At 37.5% G+C, this 16,645-nt stretch overlaps 1 protein-coding gene across 4 annotated transcripts in view; it reads left to right on the top strand.

Annotated features, from left to right (window-relative positions):
- Positions 1–16,645, top strand: part of STK24 (serine/threonine kinase 24) — a 49,406-nt gene that overhangs the window by 26,080 nt on the left and 6,681 nt on the right. For all 4 annotated transcript variants that reach the window (XM_033051223.2, XM_033051226.2, XM_033051224.2 and 1 more), the window contains 3 exons: positions 10,087–10,143; positions 13,950–14,058; positions 14,182–14,339. In XM_033051223.2, coding sequence (XP_032907114.1) covers positions 10,087–10,143; positions 13,950–14,058; positions 14,182–14,339 — 324 coding nt within the window. The remainder of the gene's footprint in view (positions 1–10,086; positions 10,144–13,949; positions 14,059–14,181; positions 14,340–16,645) is intronic.

The following is a 16,645-nucleotide window of genomic DNA, read 5'->3' as shown; positions in this document are numbered from 1 at the left end:
AGTAAGGACTTGTGTTTAGAAGAGAACCTTTGGGCTCATCTGTATCTCCCTCCCCTCAAAGGGATGGCAGCCCCAGGACAGCTAGCATTCATCCTGACGCCAAGAGACTTCAAAGGAGGTAAGCGCCTCAGAAACGCTCCCCAGACAAAATACTTGTCAGTCCTTCACCCCAGCGTGGTAATATTCTTTACTACAGCATTACCATCATTCATGGCCCCTTTGTGACAATTTTTTGAGAACTCTATGGGGCCTTATCAACTGGTTGCAGCCCCCTTAAGATTCACAAAGTTGTCCATTGCTGTCGATTTGCTTAAGAATGTGCCCCCAGTGGAAAGGAAAAAGACATGTTACACTTCTGGAGTATTACTCAGACATATGCTCCCCTCATTCCTTTAGGTTTTTATTTTCATATTTTGGATGAGGTCCAAACTTGCGCTTTTCTCAATTCTTGTTCCTTAAGGTTAAAGTTGGAGGAAGAAAAAAAAGAAACCAAAACCAAATGCTACTTACTTCAAATAGTTTTAAACCAGTTTTAAAAATACATTTCTGAATTAACCCTTTATATACAGATGATTTCCACCTAACTCTTTGTGCGCTTGAATTTCTAGCGAGCGTTATTCCAGAAAAGTTCTGTAGAAGTAAATTACTGCATTTTATTCTCCTTGATGGAAATATCTCCTTAGGAATTATTTTTCCATGTTAGAGATGCTACTTACAGGAAGCACAGCCTTCCAAATGCCTATGGCAAAATAATTTAGTAGAGAAAGCAATTTAAAATAAACAGAAGTTTACTTGGATATCATAAGTTTAAATACTAAATGCCCATGATAGCTTTAAAATATATTGTTTTGTAAAAGCAGACTTTTCAGGGATGACATTGACCCCTTCTCCACCTAATTCAGGTGAATTGTATGAGTACTCAGCTCTAGATTTTTCTTTTCACATTCTTGTTCCAGTATATAATATATATTATGTATATTTAATATATATATAAAAAATTATATATTCCAGTATATTATTATATGAAAACTAAGAACATGACAGGAATCATAAAGAAGAGCCTTCTAGTTTTTGCCATGTCGGGTTTTATTTCATTTTTTTTCTTTTAGTAAGAGTATTTGGGCATGTAATAGACCTTCAGTGAAGATGATCATATGTTTGCTGAACAGCTACTGTTTTTTTTTCTAAGGGTGTGGATTTGGAGAGTATAGTTGACACTCAGACCATTTAAGCTTTAGTACATTTAAATATATTGAGGTAGTATAGAAGTGGATTGTCCTGCCTAATTTTACGCTTACATATGTGGAAACAAAGGCAACTTTTCTTTCCCTCATTTGATCTGTTTTTTACTATGAGTGAAAGTGGAGGTGGTTGTGTTTGGGTATTTTTTTGTGTGTGTGTTGGTTTTTGGGTTTTTTCTATGTGTGTGTTTGGTTTTTTGGGAGGGGGATATATTTTTAAATAAATTTGGTCTCATTCCTACTTCTCTAGAAATTTATCAAGGAAGAGTAGAAACAGGACTGATTATTGCTAGACTACTTTCTAGTATAAAAATGTCTGTTGGTGAACATCTCTTCTGATAAATTGAGAGACCTAACTATAGACAGGAAGTATTATATTATTTGGATGCTCTGGAGTTCATGAAATACTTAAAAATTCCTTTTAAAGGTAAATCTAGTTACGCCTATTGCCAGTTTTTCCTGGAGGAAGCTGATATTCAAAGCAACATTCTTTCTCTTTGGAGCCTTTCAAATTAATAGTAGAACTCAATTGTTCATTTAGGAAGCAAAATCAATTTTAACTGTTTTCTTTAGTAGTATATGAGATGACCTACTTAAGAATGGCAAGATTTTTAGTCATACTTTCTTGATTAATAGTTTATCTTAGTCTGTATTTCATACCATCTGCTTTTGCTCCTCTTACACCTTGAAACCCCAAGGTGGTATATGACTTTGCAAGCTTAGAGATAACTGATTCATGGCATCTGTTGGTGTTTCAGTACTTTTTCACCTTTCTAAGAAAACTGGACAGTACTTGAAGACTCTGCTTTAAACCATGGGTTGTTACTTGTGTCAGGATGGGGAGGGAGAGGACAGTTTATGCAGAGGATGTCTTTGTGGCATACCTGTGTATTTGTAGTGTTGTTATTGCATAAAATAGTTTCTCTTTTTCTTTGAAATCAACAGCTGTCTTTCCATGCCACCTGACTTTCAAGTGCTTTGAAGCAAGTGTCTTTAGAAAATACTAGAGTTTGGTTTTACTTAATTAAATTTGTAATAACATAAGCAGATAGCTTTCAAATAATATACTGATCTATACAGTTTCATGTTGTAGTAGTAGGAGGAATTAGATGGAAAAACATTAGCAGACGATTAGGTTGTCAGAGAAAAGCTCAAGTGAAGGATTAGGTGGACTGTGGAATTCTGTTTCCAACGAATTGTTGGAATAATGGTGGTATTCTGACTAATGAGGCTAAAATTTTGCTGTTCTTTCAGATATGGAGAAAAAAAATACAGTGCTTACTGAGATTGCCTTCAAGGAGAAACTATACTGTCTTAGAAAGATGTTGTGAATTAGCATAGAAAGATATATTTTTTTCTTTGTTTTCTGCAAAAGACAATTCCAAAAAGTTTTGAAAACACTGTAGCCTTTCCTGAAACTGTTTAACAGCCATAGGACTGGAGTTTTGGAGTAATAAGATTGATTTGTCCATTTGCAGTGGAAAGGACTTTATTTACTACTTACATTAACAGAATTGGGTACCTATAATGTTCAAATCTTGGAGAAACTTCATGTGAGTATCTGCCTTTTGGTATCAGTGATCCTATCCTTTGTCAAATCCTTGTTGTCTGTTGAAAGAGTTATTCTATGGCATTGAGCAATCAGACTGGCATCTGGATAGGCTACTTAAAGTTCAGGGGTGTGTTTCTTACCTTCTGTCCCTTTCCAAGGATTGTGTATTACAAAGAATGGAATGAAAGAGCAGATAGTGATATGCTACCCATTCTGTGCTGTTAACATATGGCAGCACGGGGTGTAGTTCTCACTGGATTTAAATTGAGCCAAAAATATGTGTGTGTGTGTGTATATGTGTATATATATATATATATATATGTAGCATTTATAACTAGTCAAAAAATGACAAGAATTGTGGCCATGAGGTAGATAGCAAAATTGTTGATTTGCTGAATAACAGTAATAGCCACCTTGTACTTACTCCTGAAGAACTCAATTTTGGAAGTTATCTGTTCTAGTAATAATCAGTGGGTCTACAAATTGAACAGTCAGCTATTGGAAAGTTGGCAAATCCTGATGAATTTCAATGATGTAATAGCAATACATCAACTTGTAGGTGTCCTCTCTAAAGCCTTAAATAATTATTTTCTTCTATGTGTATTATTTGTTATGGTAGGATGAGCTCCAGGGCAAGAACGTTTATAGTGTTTAGGAGGTCTTGATACTTCTTGATACATGTTTTCAGATTTGAGATAGATGGTCGCCTTTATTGTTGTGGAAGGTTTTGGGAGCAGGGATTACAAATACATAAATTTCCTGTCGTTGCCCAAATGCATCATTTATGGCATCATACAGAATGTAAATTTTTTTGAGCCTGATCTGTATCTTTGTGTGTAATCTCCCAGTGTCCACATGTTAATAAATAATGAAACCTCAAATACTAGGGTTCTTCATCCTGTATAATGAGACAGTGGCTACAGCTGTGACTTGGTATTGAAAGGAGAGGGTAATAAATAAGGTAGTAAGATGATGCCTGAAGCTGTGCTTGATGACTGAGAGGAAAGGATGGCACTTTGAAGAATTCAAATACATGAACTATCATATTCCTTAAGGTGTAGTTCTCTGGTTAATCATTGTTCCTCATGTTATGAAGGGTGTCAGGGTGATAAATGTTTTCAGATTCATTTTGGACAGGTAGTTTTGTGCTTCTGTCTTTGATGAGTTACATGAGTTGTTTTGGGGCAGGCCCTTTGGTTTTTTTTGTGGATTTGGGGTGGGTGAAAGCATCTTTGGCATTTTCTTTGGCATTACATGATTCTGCCACCTGGTGGCATTGATGAACAGCAGGGGCTTCAGATGCAGTTAAAAGCACAAGGGTGAATAGATCCTGAAAAAATCCTTCTTTCTTTCAAAAATTGAAGGAATCAGTTGAAAAGGTGGCTTAAAGTAGATATGGCGGACAAGACCCATGATGTCTACATCTCGTTTTTCAAGTCAAACATTTAAGAATCAGTATGCAAAAAACTTGTGATTGCTAGACCTGTCAGACTTCTCTGAGTTTTTAAATATGACATTATCAGAAGACAAATCTCCATTAACAGTAACTACTTGTGGCAGGAATGCAATTTAGAGAAGTTATCCTGTTGCGTGCATTGTGTATTTCAAGGTTCTTTTAATCTGGTTTCTTATGCTTGGAGAATTATGAATATCAATACTAAATTTTTACTAGTATTTAAATGTAAGAGTCTTTTCCAGGCCCTTATTACTTTGGCATAACTGAAAAGTTTTATTAATCAAATCATCACATCTCAAGTTGTGTAGTGAGTATCAGTTTTGGTACTAGTTTGTTCTTTTCAGATCAGTTGAAGTTCTTTCTTTTTGTTTTTCAGTATTCTAGGTCTCCTAATGCAGTGATGGTAAAATTTCTGTATATAGGTAAATTTAGCAAATCTGTTATGTTACTTCAAACAAATATATTATTTCTAGCTTCTGATGGTTTGTAGGAGTTTTAATGCTTGGAAATAGAGATTCTAAGTGGAGTTTGGATATGGTTTGTGTCCATAACTAAACAAGTTTTTACATATGTTTATAAATACACTTTATTCTGCTGCTAATTATGTACTGTAAATTTAAGGTGGGAAATGCCTTTTCTCACAATGAATTCAAGTTGGGAAATTCTCACAATAGGTGTGGGGGGATTTTATTTCGCTTAAAAACAAACATATGCTTACTATTGTTACTACACTTTTCAAATTGCACAGGTCATTCAGTGCACTTACTTCAGCATCCTTTGAGTTCTTCTCTTTTGTGACTGTGTTAGATTTTCCTCTGCAGTCTCTCCTTCCCACAAGAAAGGAGACTTAGAGACAATTTCATCAGTACATACTTGTGTTGATTGCTTTAGCATGGTCTCTCCTGTGTAATATCATTGTGCTAAGAAATGTGTATGTTCTTCACATAAAAGAAATATGAAGTATCTCTGAAGGTAGGCCTCTCCCATGTTTATTCAGATGTTTTCTAACTTTGTAAGGAGTTAAAGTCCTTGATTACTTGTATCTGTATGTCTTCAGTCTTCCTCAGATTTCAGTTAAAATGCACCTTTGAGAATCTATAGGAGTTTTTTGGAAGATGGCCCTTTTATTTCCAAGTGTACAGTCTTCAATTTTTATGTACTAGAAATTCTTCACCTGCTGTTATCTGTACTTACTTTGCAAATACTTTCATGGTACACAAGTAACTTGATGAAGGAAACTTCATGAGAGGTAAAGTTGCTATTGTAAGGTTTTCTGTGGTTCCAGAGTTAAAATCAGAAGTCAGACCTCAAGAAGAGCAACCGTAGTTGGGAAAGGATCTACAGAAACTCTTAACAGAGTTTCTTCTAGATTCCAAAGCTGTTCCTTTCTTCAATTTCATGGTATCAGAGGAAAACCCCTTGTTCTTGCTGTGGAAGAGGAATGTTCCATGTGCCCTCATTAATCTGCTCATCTAAGTTTATAGAGAAATAATAATCCTAAATTGGGATGGATGACTCACCATGGCTTCACTGTATTGTGAAGAGAATTTAATGCTGCATTGTGCCTGATGCTTAAAAGAAGAAAATTTGTCTTGTTTCAGATCTTAAAATGGAGCACTTAATATTGCTAGTGACAGTATATAAATGTATATAAATCTTCTTGAAAGTATAAGTGATTATGTGTACTATATAATTAATAATCTAGGCTGTGGAAGAAAATGTAATGCTTTTAGAGTTCTGTTTGAGTGCAAAAGGGGAATATAAGCTGAAGAGGGTGAGAAGTTCAAGCAAAAAAAGAATTTGGGCAGCTTTAAAAAGGAAAGTGACAGTAGGTGTTAGGGAATGTGAAGCATGCCAGCGATACTCAGAAAAGAAGGAAAGAAGGAGGCCTGTTGCTGTGGTGATGCCAAAGTCAATTGATAGTAGCACTGTGCTGGCCTCGTGTTGTTGTTACAAGGCATTATCTCAGGTTTTGGTAGTGGGGAGCCACAGGGGCAGCTTCTGTGAGAAACTGCTGGAAGCTTTCCCCAAGTCCCATAGAGCCAGTGGCAGCTGGCTCCAGGATGGATGTGCTGCTGGCCAAGGCTGAGCCTGTGACTGTGGCAGCGCCCTGGGGATAACAGATCTAAGAAGGGAGGAAAAAACCTGCAGCTGGAGAGAGGAGTGAGAATAAGTGAGAACAACAGCCCTGCAGACACTAAGGTCAGTGGAGAAGGGGTGGGGGAGGAGATGCTCCAAATGCTGTAGCTGAGATTCCTCTGCAGACCATGGAGGTCAGTGGGAGCAGAGAGATCCACCTGCAGCCCTTGGGGGGAGACCCACACCATCCACACAGGTAGATATCCCTGAATGAGACTGGGACCCTGTGGGAAGCTCACACTGGAGGGTTCCTGGCAGGACCACTGGCCTTATGGAGAGATGATCCCATGCTGGAGCAGGTTTGACAGGATTTATGACACTGTGGGAGACCCACAGACTGTGCCCTAAGGACTGCACCCCGTGGAAGGGACCCACACTGGAGCAGTTAATGCAGAAGTGCAGCCCATGCGAAGGACTCGTGCTGGAGAAGTCCATCAAGGACTGTCTCCTGTGGGAGCAGGGCAGGAGTGTGAGGAACCCTCCCTCTGAGCAGGAAGGAGTGGCAGATACAACATGTGATGAACTGACCACAATCCCCATTCTCCATCCTCTGGTTCCACTGGGGCGAGGAGATGGAGAAAATTGGAAGTGAAATTCAAGCCCATGGAGTAGGAGCCAGGGGAAATGGGTTTTAAAATTTGGTTTAATTTGTCATTATACTCCTCTGATTTGACTGGGAATAAATTAAACTGATGTCCCCAGTTTTAGTCTGCTTTGCCCATGAAGGCATTTGGAGATTGTTCTCTCCCTGTCCTTACCTCACCCCATTAGCCTTTTGCTGTATTCTCTCTCCCTTATCCGGGTGAGAAAGGGATTGACTGAATGCTTTTGGGGGATACCAAGCCCCCACAGGTATAAAGTCTCTATATATAGGTTGTTTGCTCTAAGATGAAATGCATATTGAAATATCCATTACAGCTGTCTCACCAAAAGAATTTATTTGTATTTTCTTGTTAAGCAATATATGCTGATTTTATATAAGAAAGCTTAAAAAATAATTCTAAAAATAATTAGGGAAAGGTGGTGGTAAGATTTGCTACCATATAATTAAATTTATTTGTTTCGTTTCACCTCTATGAATCATATGAATGTGTTCAGATACTTCATATGAATGATGGAAACTTTAAAAATAAAAACCCAAAACCATCAATTAAGTTGAGTAATATTTCTGAGGCAAGGGGGAACCATTAGCGAATTAAAAATAACTTTGAATATAGGGATTCAGATAAAAAGATGCCATAATTGTAATAGATTGCTATTATTCAGCTTTACACGAGGACACAGGTACAGTTGTGTGTGTGTGTGTTTTTCTTAACTGTGTGTCCATACTCCATTTGTTTTAGAACATAGAATTACTGAGTTTACTGCATCAATGGCTTTTGTATTGTAAATTCAGACATGTGGCCTTAGGCAGCTGAATGATGAAAGTTTCAGGAGCAAAGACTAGTTGAACTAGAAAAATAACTAAAATAATAAATGATGATTTAAAAAGACTATGAGTAATATGTAGTAGTGTAATTCTGTTATATGATTGTGTAACTATGTAATTAAAATGATATTTTAAAATTTTTTTAAAAATTCTTTTCTACCTCTAATTTCTAGTTTTCAACTGGAGAATTTTTGGCACCTAGCATTCTAGAGATTTTATCTTTTGGGAAATTATATTTTATTTCCAGTTGTTAAGTCTTTAAATCCTTGAGGTAATAGTAAAGGGAAGATGCATCTCTTGTTGACCTCTGTTGACCTCTGTGTGAGGTGTTGTAGATGTTTGGGGGTTTTCTTTTTTTTTTTTTTTTTTTTTTCCCCCTTTCTTCTTCATTTCTTCCCTGTTCTTAAAAGTGTCAAGGGTTTGTTTGATTCCTTTATTCCTTTACCTTGTTCTTTCCCGACCAGGCATTTCCAGTGAACTAGGAAGTAGTGATGCAGTTGATATGCTTGTGTTTAAGTTACTATTAAAATGAAGTGCAAGTTTTGAATATTCAGGAAATTCTATGTACCTTTAAAAACATTTTATCAGCAAAATAGAAATATAAAATTTTGAACAAATTTAAGGTGACTCACTCTAAGATACATCTCTGTAATGTTCTTGTTCTGGAACTGCTAGTACCTGGAGCCTTGAAGGAAGAAAGTTTTAGCAGAAAAACAAGTATTTCAGTATGTGAGGGACTGTTTCAAGATAAGTTACAGTTCTTGAATATTTGTGATGTCTGCAGAAAGTAAGCACTATCAGGATGTTGTCTGTCAGTACTGAAATAGATTGCATTTTTAAATTAATCTTTCTTCCTAAAAAACATGTTTTGGCTCTCTTAAAATATTTTAACAAGGCCGTGTTTGTCAAATAGCATGAGTTGATTCCTGAAGAAAGGAATCTAAATTTAACTGAATCTGTGTGTTAAAAATAGTGGATGATGAAGGAACTCTAATCCAGGGTCTTATCTAAAAATAGTAAAGTATGTGTAACTGGAGGTAGGAAAAATGCACATTTACCTACAGTAGGTGCATTCTAAGTCCAGAGAGGTGGTAGATGGCAGTGAATTATAGATACAATAATGACTAAAAGACTTAAGTGAGTCCTAAGGGTTGAAATTTTAATCCCTCAGAGGATTTAGACAAAGTCATGTCCTGCAATACATTTACCACTTCTCTAAAAATTTGAGTCCATCCTTAGATGAGAATTCAGTCAGATGCCCTGGCTGTGAGCCATTACTTTTACATGAAGTTTCTTTCTGTCAGATAAAGTAAATGAATATTGTTGCTATTTATGTGCTCCTTGCTCTGAGAGATATCTATATTATTATGCTAGAGATCTTGTGAAAGTTTGGTACATACCATAGAGGTGAAACTAACAAAGCTTAAAATAACTTGATAGTCATAAGAACTAAACCACCAGTGTATTTTGTGCAGCAATTTCATTTGAATACTATTGTATTCTACAGTAGAAGTAGACATAGAATAGATTCGTGGGTTGGCTTTATTGTATTTATTAAGGCTGGTACTGCAAGGAAAAGCTGGACTAATTGCTTCTCTTAGTGTATTTGGGAAAAAGTTGCTGCAAACAGTGGGAAGAAATTACTGGGTCCAGTCTCTTAGCACAGTGTATTGTGTATCTTGTGTTAAACAGTCCTGTAATAGGTATCAAGTTTTTCTTTAGTATGCTGTTTTTACCTTTTCTTTTACTAGCTGAAGCTAGTAAATTGTTATAGTCATAAAGGATCTTCATTACTACTTTGCTGCTTCTTTCTTGAACACAACTGTGCAAAATTCTATACTATATATCAGATGCACAAGCATTAGTGGAGAAAACTACTTGACTGTTCAAGAAAATGAAACTATACTGAAAAGTGAAGAGTAAATTCGTTTTCAATTTAAACTAGACAGGAGTCAAGCTTACTAAAGAAAATATTTTGAGGTATCTGTAGACATAAAGATGATAAAAAAAATCAAAATAATATTTTCTAATGAAAGGAAATATATGTAACACTATTTGATGTTTGGAATGTCCATAATTGTGATTTAAAAATGAAAATACATTCTCCTCCATGCACATACTCTTGAGTAAAGAATCCAAAGATACTTTTAAGGAACACCTAAATGTTAGTAGTGTTTCAAAACTACAGATAATTTCTTCAGTAAAAAGAATGGAACAAGTCCCATTGACTTAAGTTACTACTTTTTTTTTGTTTTGTTTTGTTTTGCAGGATACAAAATTATGGATAATAATGGAATATCTTGGTGGAGGCTCTGCCCTTGATCTAGTAAGTAAATTATGCATTTCTTTGTAACTTTACTTAATTATTTTCCTACTTTATAATTCTGGAAACTATAATAGATTACTTGGCTATGACAATGTTCACTTTCGGTAAAGGAGACAAGTATTTGTCAATGCCAGAAAAATGTTACTTTCCATGAGGCATGACTGATTATTTGTGTAAATAGAAGGGAACTAAGCAACATAGTACTGGAAGCAGGATATAGACATCTTGGAATGCTAATCTTCAGTCAGCCAGAGAGCACTAGTGCCTGAAAATAGTTTTTTGTATCTTTTAGTTCTGCCCCCAGAACTCTTTTTAGTTTATAAGTTTTAATGTATCTTCCTCACCACCTCCTCCCCCAAACAAATAAACAAAACGTTCCCTGTTTGAAGTCTTTCTGTAGTCTAAACAGAAAGAAATCCAATTAAGGCTGGTATTAAAAATAATATTTCAAGGAAATAGGATAAGCTCTGGATTCCATGGAGGGTAGACCAAAGGGCTGTGCAGTCACCAAGTGTATGAAATTTAGCCAGAGCAGGTGCCTCATTCTGCACCTGGGATGGAGTACCCAGGTTTGAACTGGAATTCAAAGGGGTCAGTGCAGATCATGTTTTCTGTGACTGGATGCTGACATTCACTTCAGCTATTAAAAAGCACCCAAGCCCCCTCCCAAATGACACGCCTTCTTATGTTTATTGTAGATTTAAAAAACACTATTATAGAAATAATAATGCATGTTTTAAGTACAGTAAATTCACGAATACAAGCTGCACTGAGTATAAGCCGCATCTCTGGGTGTTGGCAAATATTTTGGTTTTTGTCCATAAATAAGCCGCACCCGAATATAAGCTGCTCTGTCGTTCACAGCGAGGACCCGTGTGCAATTAGTAACAGAACCGCGGGAGGGCGGGGTTTACTGGCTGAGCTAAGGCTGTGCAGGCTCGGCCCGCTAGGGGCTGATGACGGGGCCAGGTGGCCCAGCCCGGTGCTGCCGCTCGGGGCCACCCGCCGCTGCCACTGGGCTCGGTCACCCTGGGTCGGCGCTGCCCCGCGGTGGCAGGCAGGGACAGAGCTTCACCCGCTCCTACAGCAGCGGCGGCGGGCGGGGACGGAGCTTTCCCGCGCCCGTGGCGCCGGCGGCGGGCAGGGACGGAGCTTTCCCGCGCCCGTGGCGCCGGCGGCGGGCAGGGACGGAGCTTTCCCGCGCCCGTGGCGCTGGCGGCGGGCGCGGACAAAGCACCCCGCCTCCTCCCCGAGCCGCGGCAATGGCGGCGCGCACCTCCCCCCCCCTCCCCAGGCTGCGGCAATGGCTGCGTGGGGCTCCTGTCGGCTCCCCGGGCCGCGGCAATGACGGCGCGGCCCCCCACCTCTCCTTCCCGGGCCGCGGCAATGGCGGCGCCCCCCCCCCCCCGTCCTCCCCGAACCGCAGCAATGACGGCCCTCCCCCCCACCCGTCCTCCCCTGGGCTGCGGCAGAGGAGGGAAGAAGAGAGCTCTCCCGCCTCTCTCCCCGCCCCCCGTGCTGCCTGCAGGGAGCCAGGGCAACACAGTAACACTGTAACAAATTGCGGAATGCCGGCTTTTACTGGCAGGTGCTTGGCTCGGCACCCTGGCTGGCACGTCTGGGGTTGTAAATGTCAGAAAATTATTCACATATTAGTCGCCCCCGACTATTAGCCGCACTTCCGGGTTTCCACCAAAATTTTTGTCAAATTGCTGCGGCTTGTATTCGTGAAATTACTGTATGTTAAAATTGTTATACATATAAATTGAGGTGGGATGTCTTTGTAGCAGAGTTTGCAGTTGTCAAATAAGGTAACTGATAAATACTTGAGGAAAGAGCTAAAGAAACAAAGTCACTGTAAAGGGATTCTGCTGGTGACATCCAGGAGACAAGAGTGAGTATTAAATGTGGACTTCCTGCAGTTGTGTATTTTTGAACCCATTTATACCTTTAGCTACCACACCTATTAGGTTGTTCTGTGGTTGTGTAAAAATTCATGCTGTTCCCCATAAAGATATAATGAAAAATGTTTGTTTCTAGTTGTGATTACTTTTTTCTTCCTGAGAGAAGAAATTATAAATTGAGTTTGCTTTCATAAATTAGCTATTATTTTCTTTGTATAGGTATAAAAGAGCAGAATGAAAACATGTTACTGTATTCTTTTTTTTTCATCACACAAATTTCGCTTGTGTGATGGCTCTAAGTTTGTTGCCTAGAAATAGTAGAAAGTCTTTGTTCACATCTTAAGATGTTATTGAAGAAATTGCACCGTAGAAATGAAATAATCTTGTAAGTGTCTATTAAGCACCTTTTGTGTGCTTCATTAATTTTCAGTTTATGTTCTGATGTATGTTCAAGTTCTAATGTGCACGTTATGGCTCTCAACTAGAATCTGACATGCTTTGCCATTCTTTCATACTCAAGGCAAGAATTACCTGGTACCTTGGATTCTGTGTTTAGAGTGCAGATATGTCATACTAGCTTGATGTTTTCTGTACTTGAATATGCACTGGATGATTTCAAAATCCTGCCTCACAAGAAAAAGTACATATAATGCAACTGCATTTACGTTTTTGTTCAAGCTTTTGTTCAAACTTCAAGTTTGTGACCAAGGTGCAAGTGCCAGTATTCTCAGATTACTCTATTTTCAGTAATTCCTCCTCACTAAAGTGAGCAGAATCTGACATAAGAGGTTTTCCCCCATTAGATGTGCTGTGTCGTGTACCAAGTTTCAAACTTGTGCTCGCACCCTGGCAGGAGCAAAGCTTTGAGAATGTCTTAGAGGGTTTCAAATAGTGGTAATATTGTGTTTATTATCAGAGGTAAGGAAAAACAAATAATATTGTAACTAAAGCTTCAAAGATAAAGCAAATGCATTGTTACATGAAATATTACCTCTGTTGCTATGCATGAGGATTTCTGAGGAATGTACTATTTTTAATTTTTATCTGAAAATCTTTATCTGAAATGTTTTCCTTCTCACAGAATGAAGCTTCAGAGGTAGAACTTTTTGATTGTGCTTCAGTGAGTGCTATTGTGGAGCAAACTAGAATAATGGAATATTTCCAATATTCCACACAAAGTCTCAGTGTCTCTCTTGAGATGCTCTTATCGTTTGAATCTTTCTGGGTAGTGACTTTTCCTCTGTTAGTCTCACTTTTAGAATTCATATCAGATGAAAAGATTTTTGGGATCATCTAACACTACTGATTGTTCTCATAAGAAGAATTACTTGGAATCTTTTAACAATTAGCAGATTTGTATTTCCAGTACTGCATGAAAAAAGATAACAAAAACAATGCAATGTTCTCTCAACCTGTCAGTTTGAATTGTGTTTTAGAGAGGTTCTCAAAATCCAGTGCAGTATGTAGTCATAGACTCTTTGATTGATGTAGTTCCTTGAATGCTTTAACTTCTTGCTCTGGCTTTGGGATTTGGGTCCACATATGATCTATGGAGTTGCACATCTAAGTTCAGTGTAATGTTAACAATCAGATGTTTTTCAAAGGCATAGTATATCTATGACCTGACCACAAAACAGTAACTTGATACTCTTTCTTTATGGCACCTTTAACAAAGTTTACATAATATTTTAGATAAATTATTTCTTCGCCTGTTGTTTGTTAGGCCACTTAGTTTAGAACTATGTGTTTTTAAAAAGAATATTCTGTCTCACATTATGAAGTTAGAAAATTGGAAGTTTTGAGGGGTGGCAGAAGGAGAAATTTCTTTTTATAGTCACAGTGTTATTTCTGTTCTGTTTGTCTTTTTTTAATACATATTTAAACATTTTTTGCATCTCCTAGCTAGAACCTGGCTCACTTGATGAAACTCAAATTGCTACAATATTGAGGGAGATACTCAAAGGACTCGATTACTTGCATTCAGAAAAGAAAATCCACAGAGATATTAAAGGTAAGTTGTTGTATTATTTGTGATGAAAGAATATCAGATCTTGTGCAACCTGAATGAGCACCCTTACATTGTCAAATGGTCTCAAATTTCGTCATTTCTGGTATTTCCTCTTCTTTATTCCAGCTGCTAATGTATTGCTGTCTGAACAAGGGGAAGTAAAACTGGCAGATTTTGGAGTAGCTGGACAGCTAACAGATACACAGATAAAGAGGAATACCTTTGTGGGAACACCATTTTGGATGGCACCTGAAGTAATAAAGCAATCAGCATATGATTCAAAGGTAAGGTACTTCAAGGCATTACCAAGGTCTCTTCCTTTTTCTAACTTGAATTACATAAGTTGGTCTTCAGAATGCAGCTAATAACTTTGGCTGTGCTACATGATGGTGTGTTCAGGTGACCCCTAGCAGCTTAAAGCTGTTGGTGAGGAAAGATTTCCTAATTTGTATCCAAAGTTTAAGTTTCCTAGTTTATTAAGACAATCCAGATGGCAAGAAATGATACAGTATTCACGAGTACATCCCATCACCTTTTATCCCACTCTATTGATGAGTATTTTTGGCTGTTTAAAAGTAGAAGAGTCCAAATATATACAGAATGTTAATATTCTTCCACTTGTTTTTAGAAAAAAATAGCCAGCAACACATTTGAAGAACATGGATTTGGTGGATGTGAAAGTGTTGTTTGAAAGGGCTGTTACTCATCTCTGGCAGAATGTGTTGTGTGGGTCTGTGCTACTCAGAGGTGTTAATATTTAATATCAAATTTATCCATATATGGGATTTTGATTTAGCAGAGTGGCGCATCGATATACTGAATTCTCAACATAAGCACAAGCATATCAATTGTAATACATAGAAATGTGATAGAATAGAAATGTGATTCCATTACTGTTGTCCATATTTTCACCAGTATGGCACTGCATGTCCCTACTTGCCAAGAAGGAATATGCCCATTAAAGCCAGCTCAAGCCTATTGCTTTTTTCAAAGTTAATTGTTTTTCATATATCTGTTCTCTGTTCTTTCTACTATTAAACTTGTACTGTAAAAATAGATATTTACATATACATGTAAATTTGATGTTTATACTTGTATATACACACACCTGTGACTGAAAGTCTGGCAGAAAACAATCTATCCATTTGTATGGCTTTAACACTTCACTCTTCAGAAACTGAAATTATCAAGAAATTGGAAATATTAATGCTCAGTTGTTAACATGAAGACTCATCTTTCCAGGTGACATTTTTCTTTTGTAACCAAGAAAAGCTTTCCTGCTAGAGGGAAGTTACTCACAATTAGGCTTGAGGAGAGCTTAGCTGATAGTGCTCTTATTAAGATAAATGAAACTCAGGGCTCATGTGCTTATGTAATTCTTTGTGCTCAGGAACTGTTCTGTAACATGGCTAACAAAATGACATTTCATAAATTCGATGGTATGCTAATTGACTTCTTTTCTTCATTCTTACTTGCAAAATTAAGTAACTAAGCTCTTAACAGTAGGATACTGTCTGAACAAGTAAGGAGGAGCTTGTTTTGGGTTAGGCACTCTGGCTGTGATAGTAGAATGGATGTGTGCAAGTCAGTCAAAGACAACCATGAGAATCCACAGGACTGACACAGGTGGGGTTGAGGGGTACTTAGTAAAGGCAGCAGTGATAAATGAAATCTCTGCTCTATCCAGTACCTGAAAATAGAAGTGTTTACAACACAGCAGAATTCCAACTGCTCTGTTTGGGAGTAAAACCAGACAGCTCATGTCAGATCTTTCCTGTTTTCCTGAGAGTAAGTCTTTGTTGTGCTTTCACTTAAAAAGAAGCAGAAAAAAACCCAAACATAAATATTTTTAATTGGTATCTTGTCCTTGTAACAGACATTGCTGTGAAATTTCTTTTCTTTTACCTTTCTGACAGGTTTATTATCAGTTCTCTTGACTTTTGGGTCTGTGATTTCAGCAAAACATAAGAGAATTATAATGCATTACTTCACATTACTTCAGGCAGATTTGCAATAGGATTTGTATCAAGGGAGACAGGATTCCCTAGAAAGAGTAGCACATTTTGATAGTGAAAACTTTCACAGGCTATTGGACCAAAAAGCTGAATATTATTGTTCAAGACAGCATTTCTCTAGTCTGTGAATAAGAATGATATATAAAACCAGCATTAAACCTGAGGGAAGTTATATTCTAATATTTTAAAATTTTGATGGTTGTACTAGCTAATTTATGTTGAGGAAAGATCTTGTGCAAGTTAAAACATTTTACTTTAGGTAAGTATTTTAGATTTACCCTGTATTTACATAGCATACTTGAATATGGTAGATAAAATGCTAGTTTATAACAACTCTGCCATTGATTTTTTATGTAGTAGTATTGATTACAAAAAAAATTAAACTCTGCTTAGTAGAACTGTTTTATACTGAAGAGTGAAGAGTTTATACAAGAAACTCTGTTTACTTGGGCTATGTGGCTAATGACATAAAGCAGTGGTAACAAAACTAATTTACACATGAAGTTGTTTACAGTAAAGCATAAAAATCTACCTTTATGAGTGTGGTGGTTTTGACTGGGGGAAAATTAATGTTC

Source organism: Catharus ustulatus, chromosome 2 (assembly GCF_009819885.2).
Source record: "Catharus ustulatus isolate bCatUst1 chromosome 2, bCatUst1.pri.v2, whole genome shotgun sequence".
NCBI lineage: Eukaryota > Metazoa > Chordata > Aves > Passeriformes > Turdidae > Catharus > Catharus ustulatus.
This window is presented reverse-complemented; position numbering and strand designations above follow the sequence as displayed.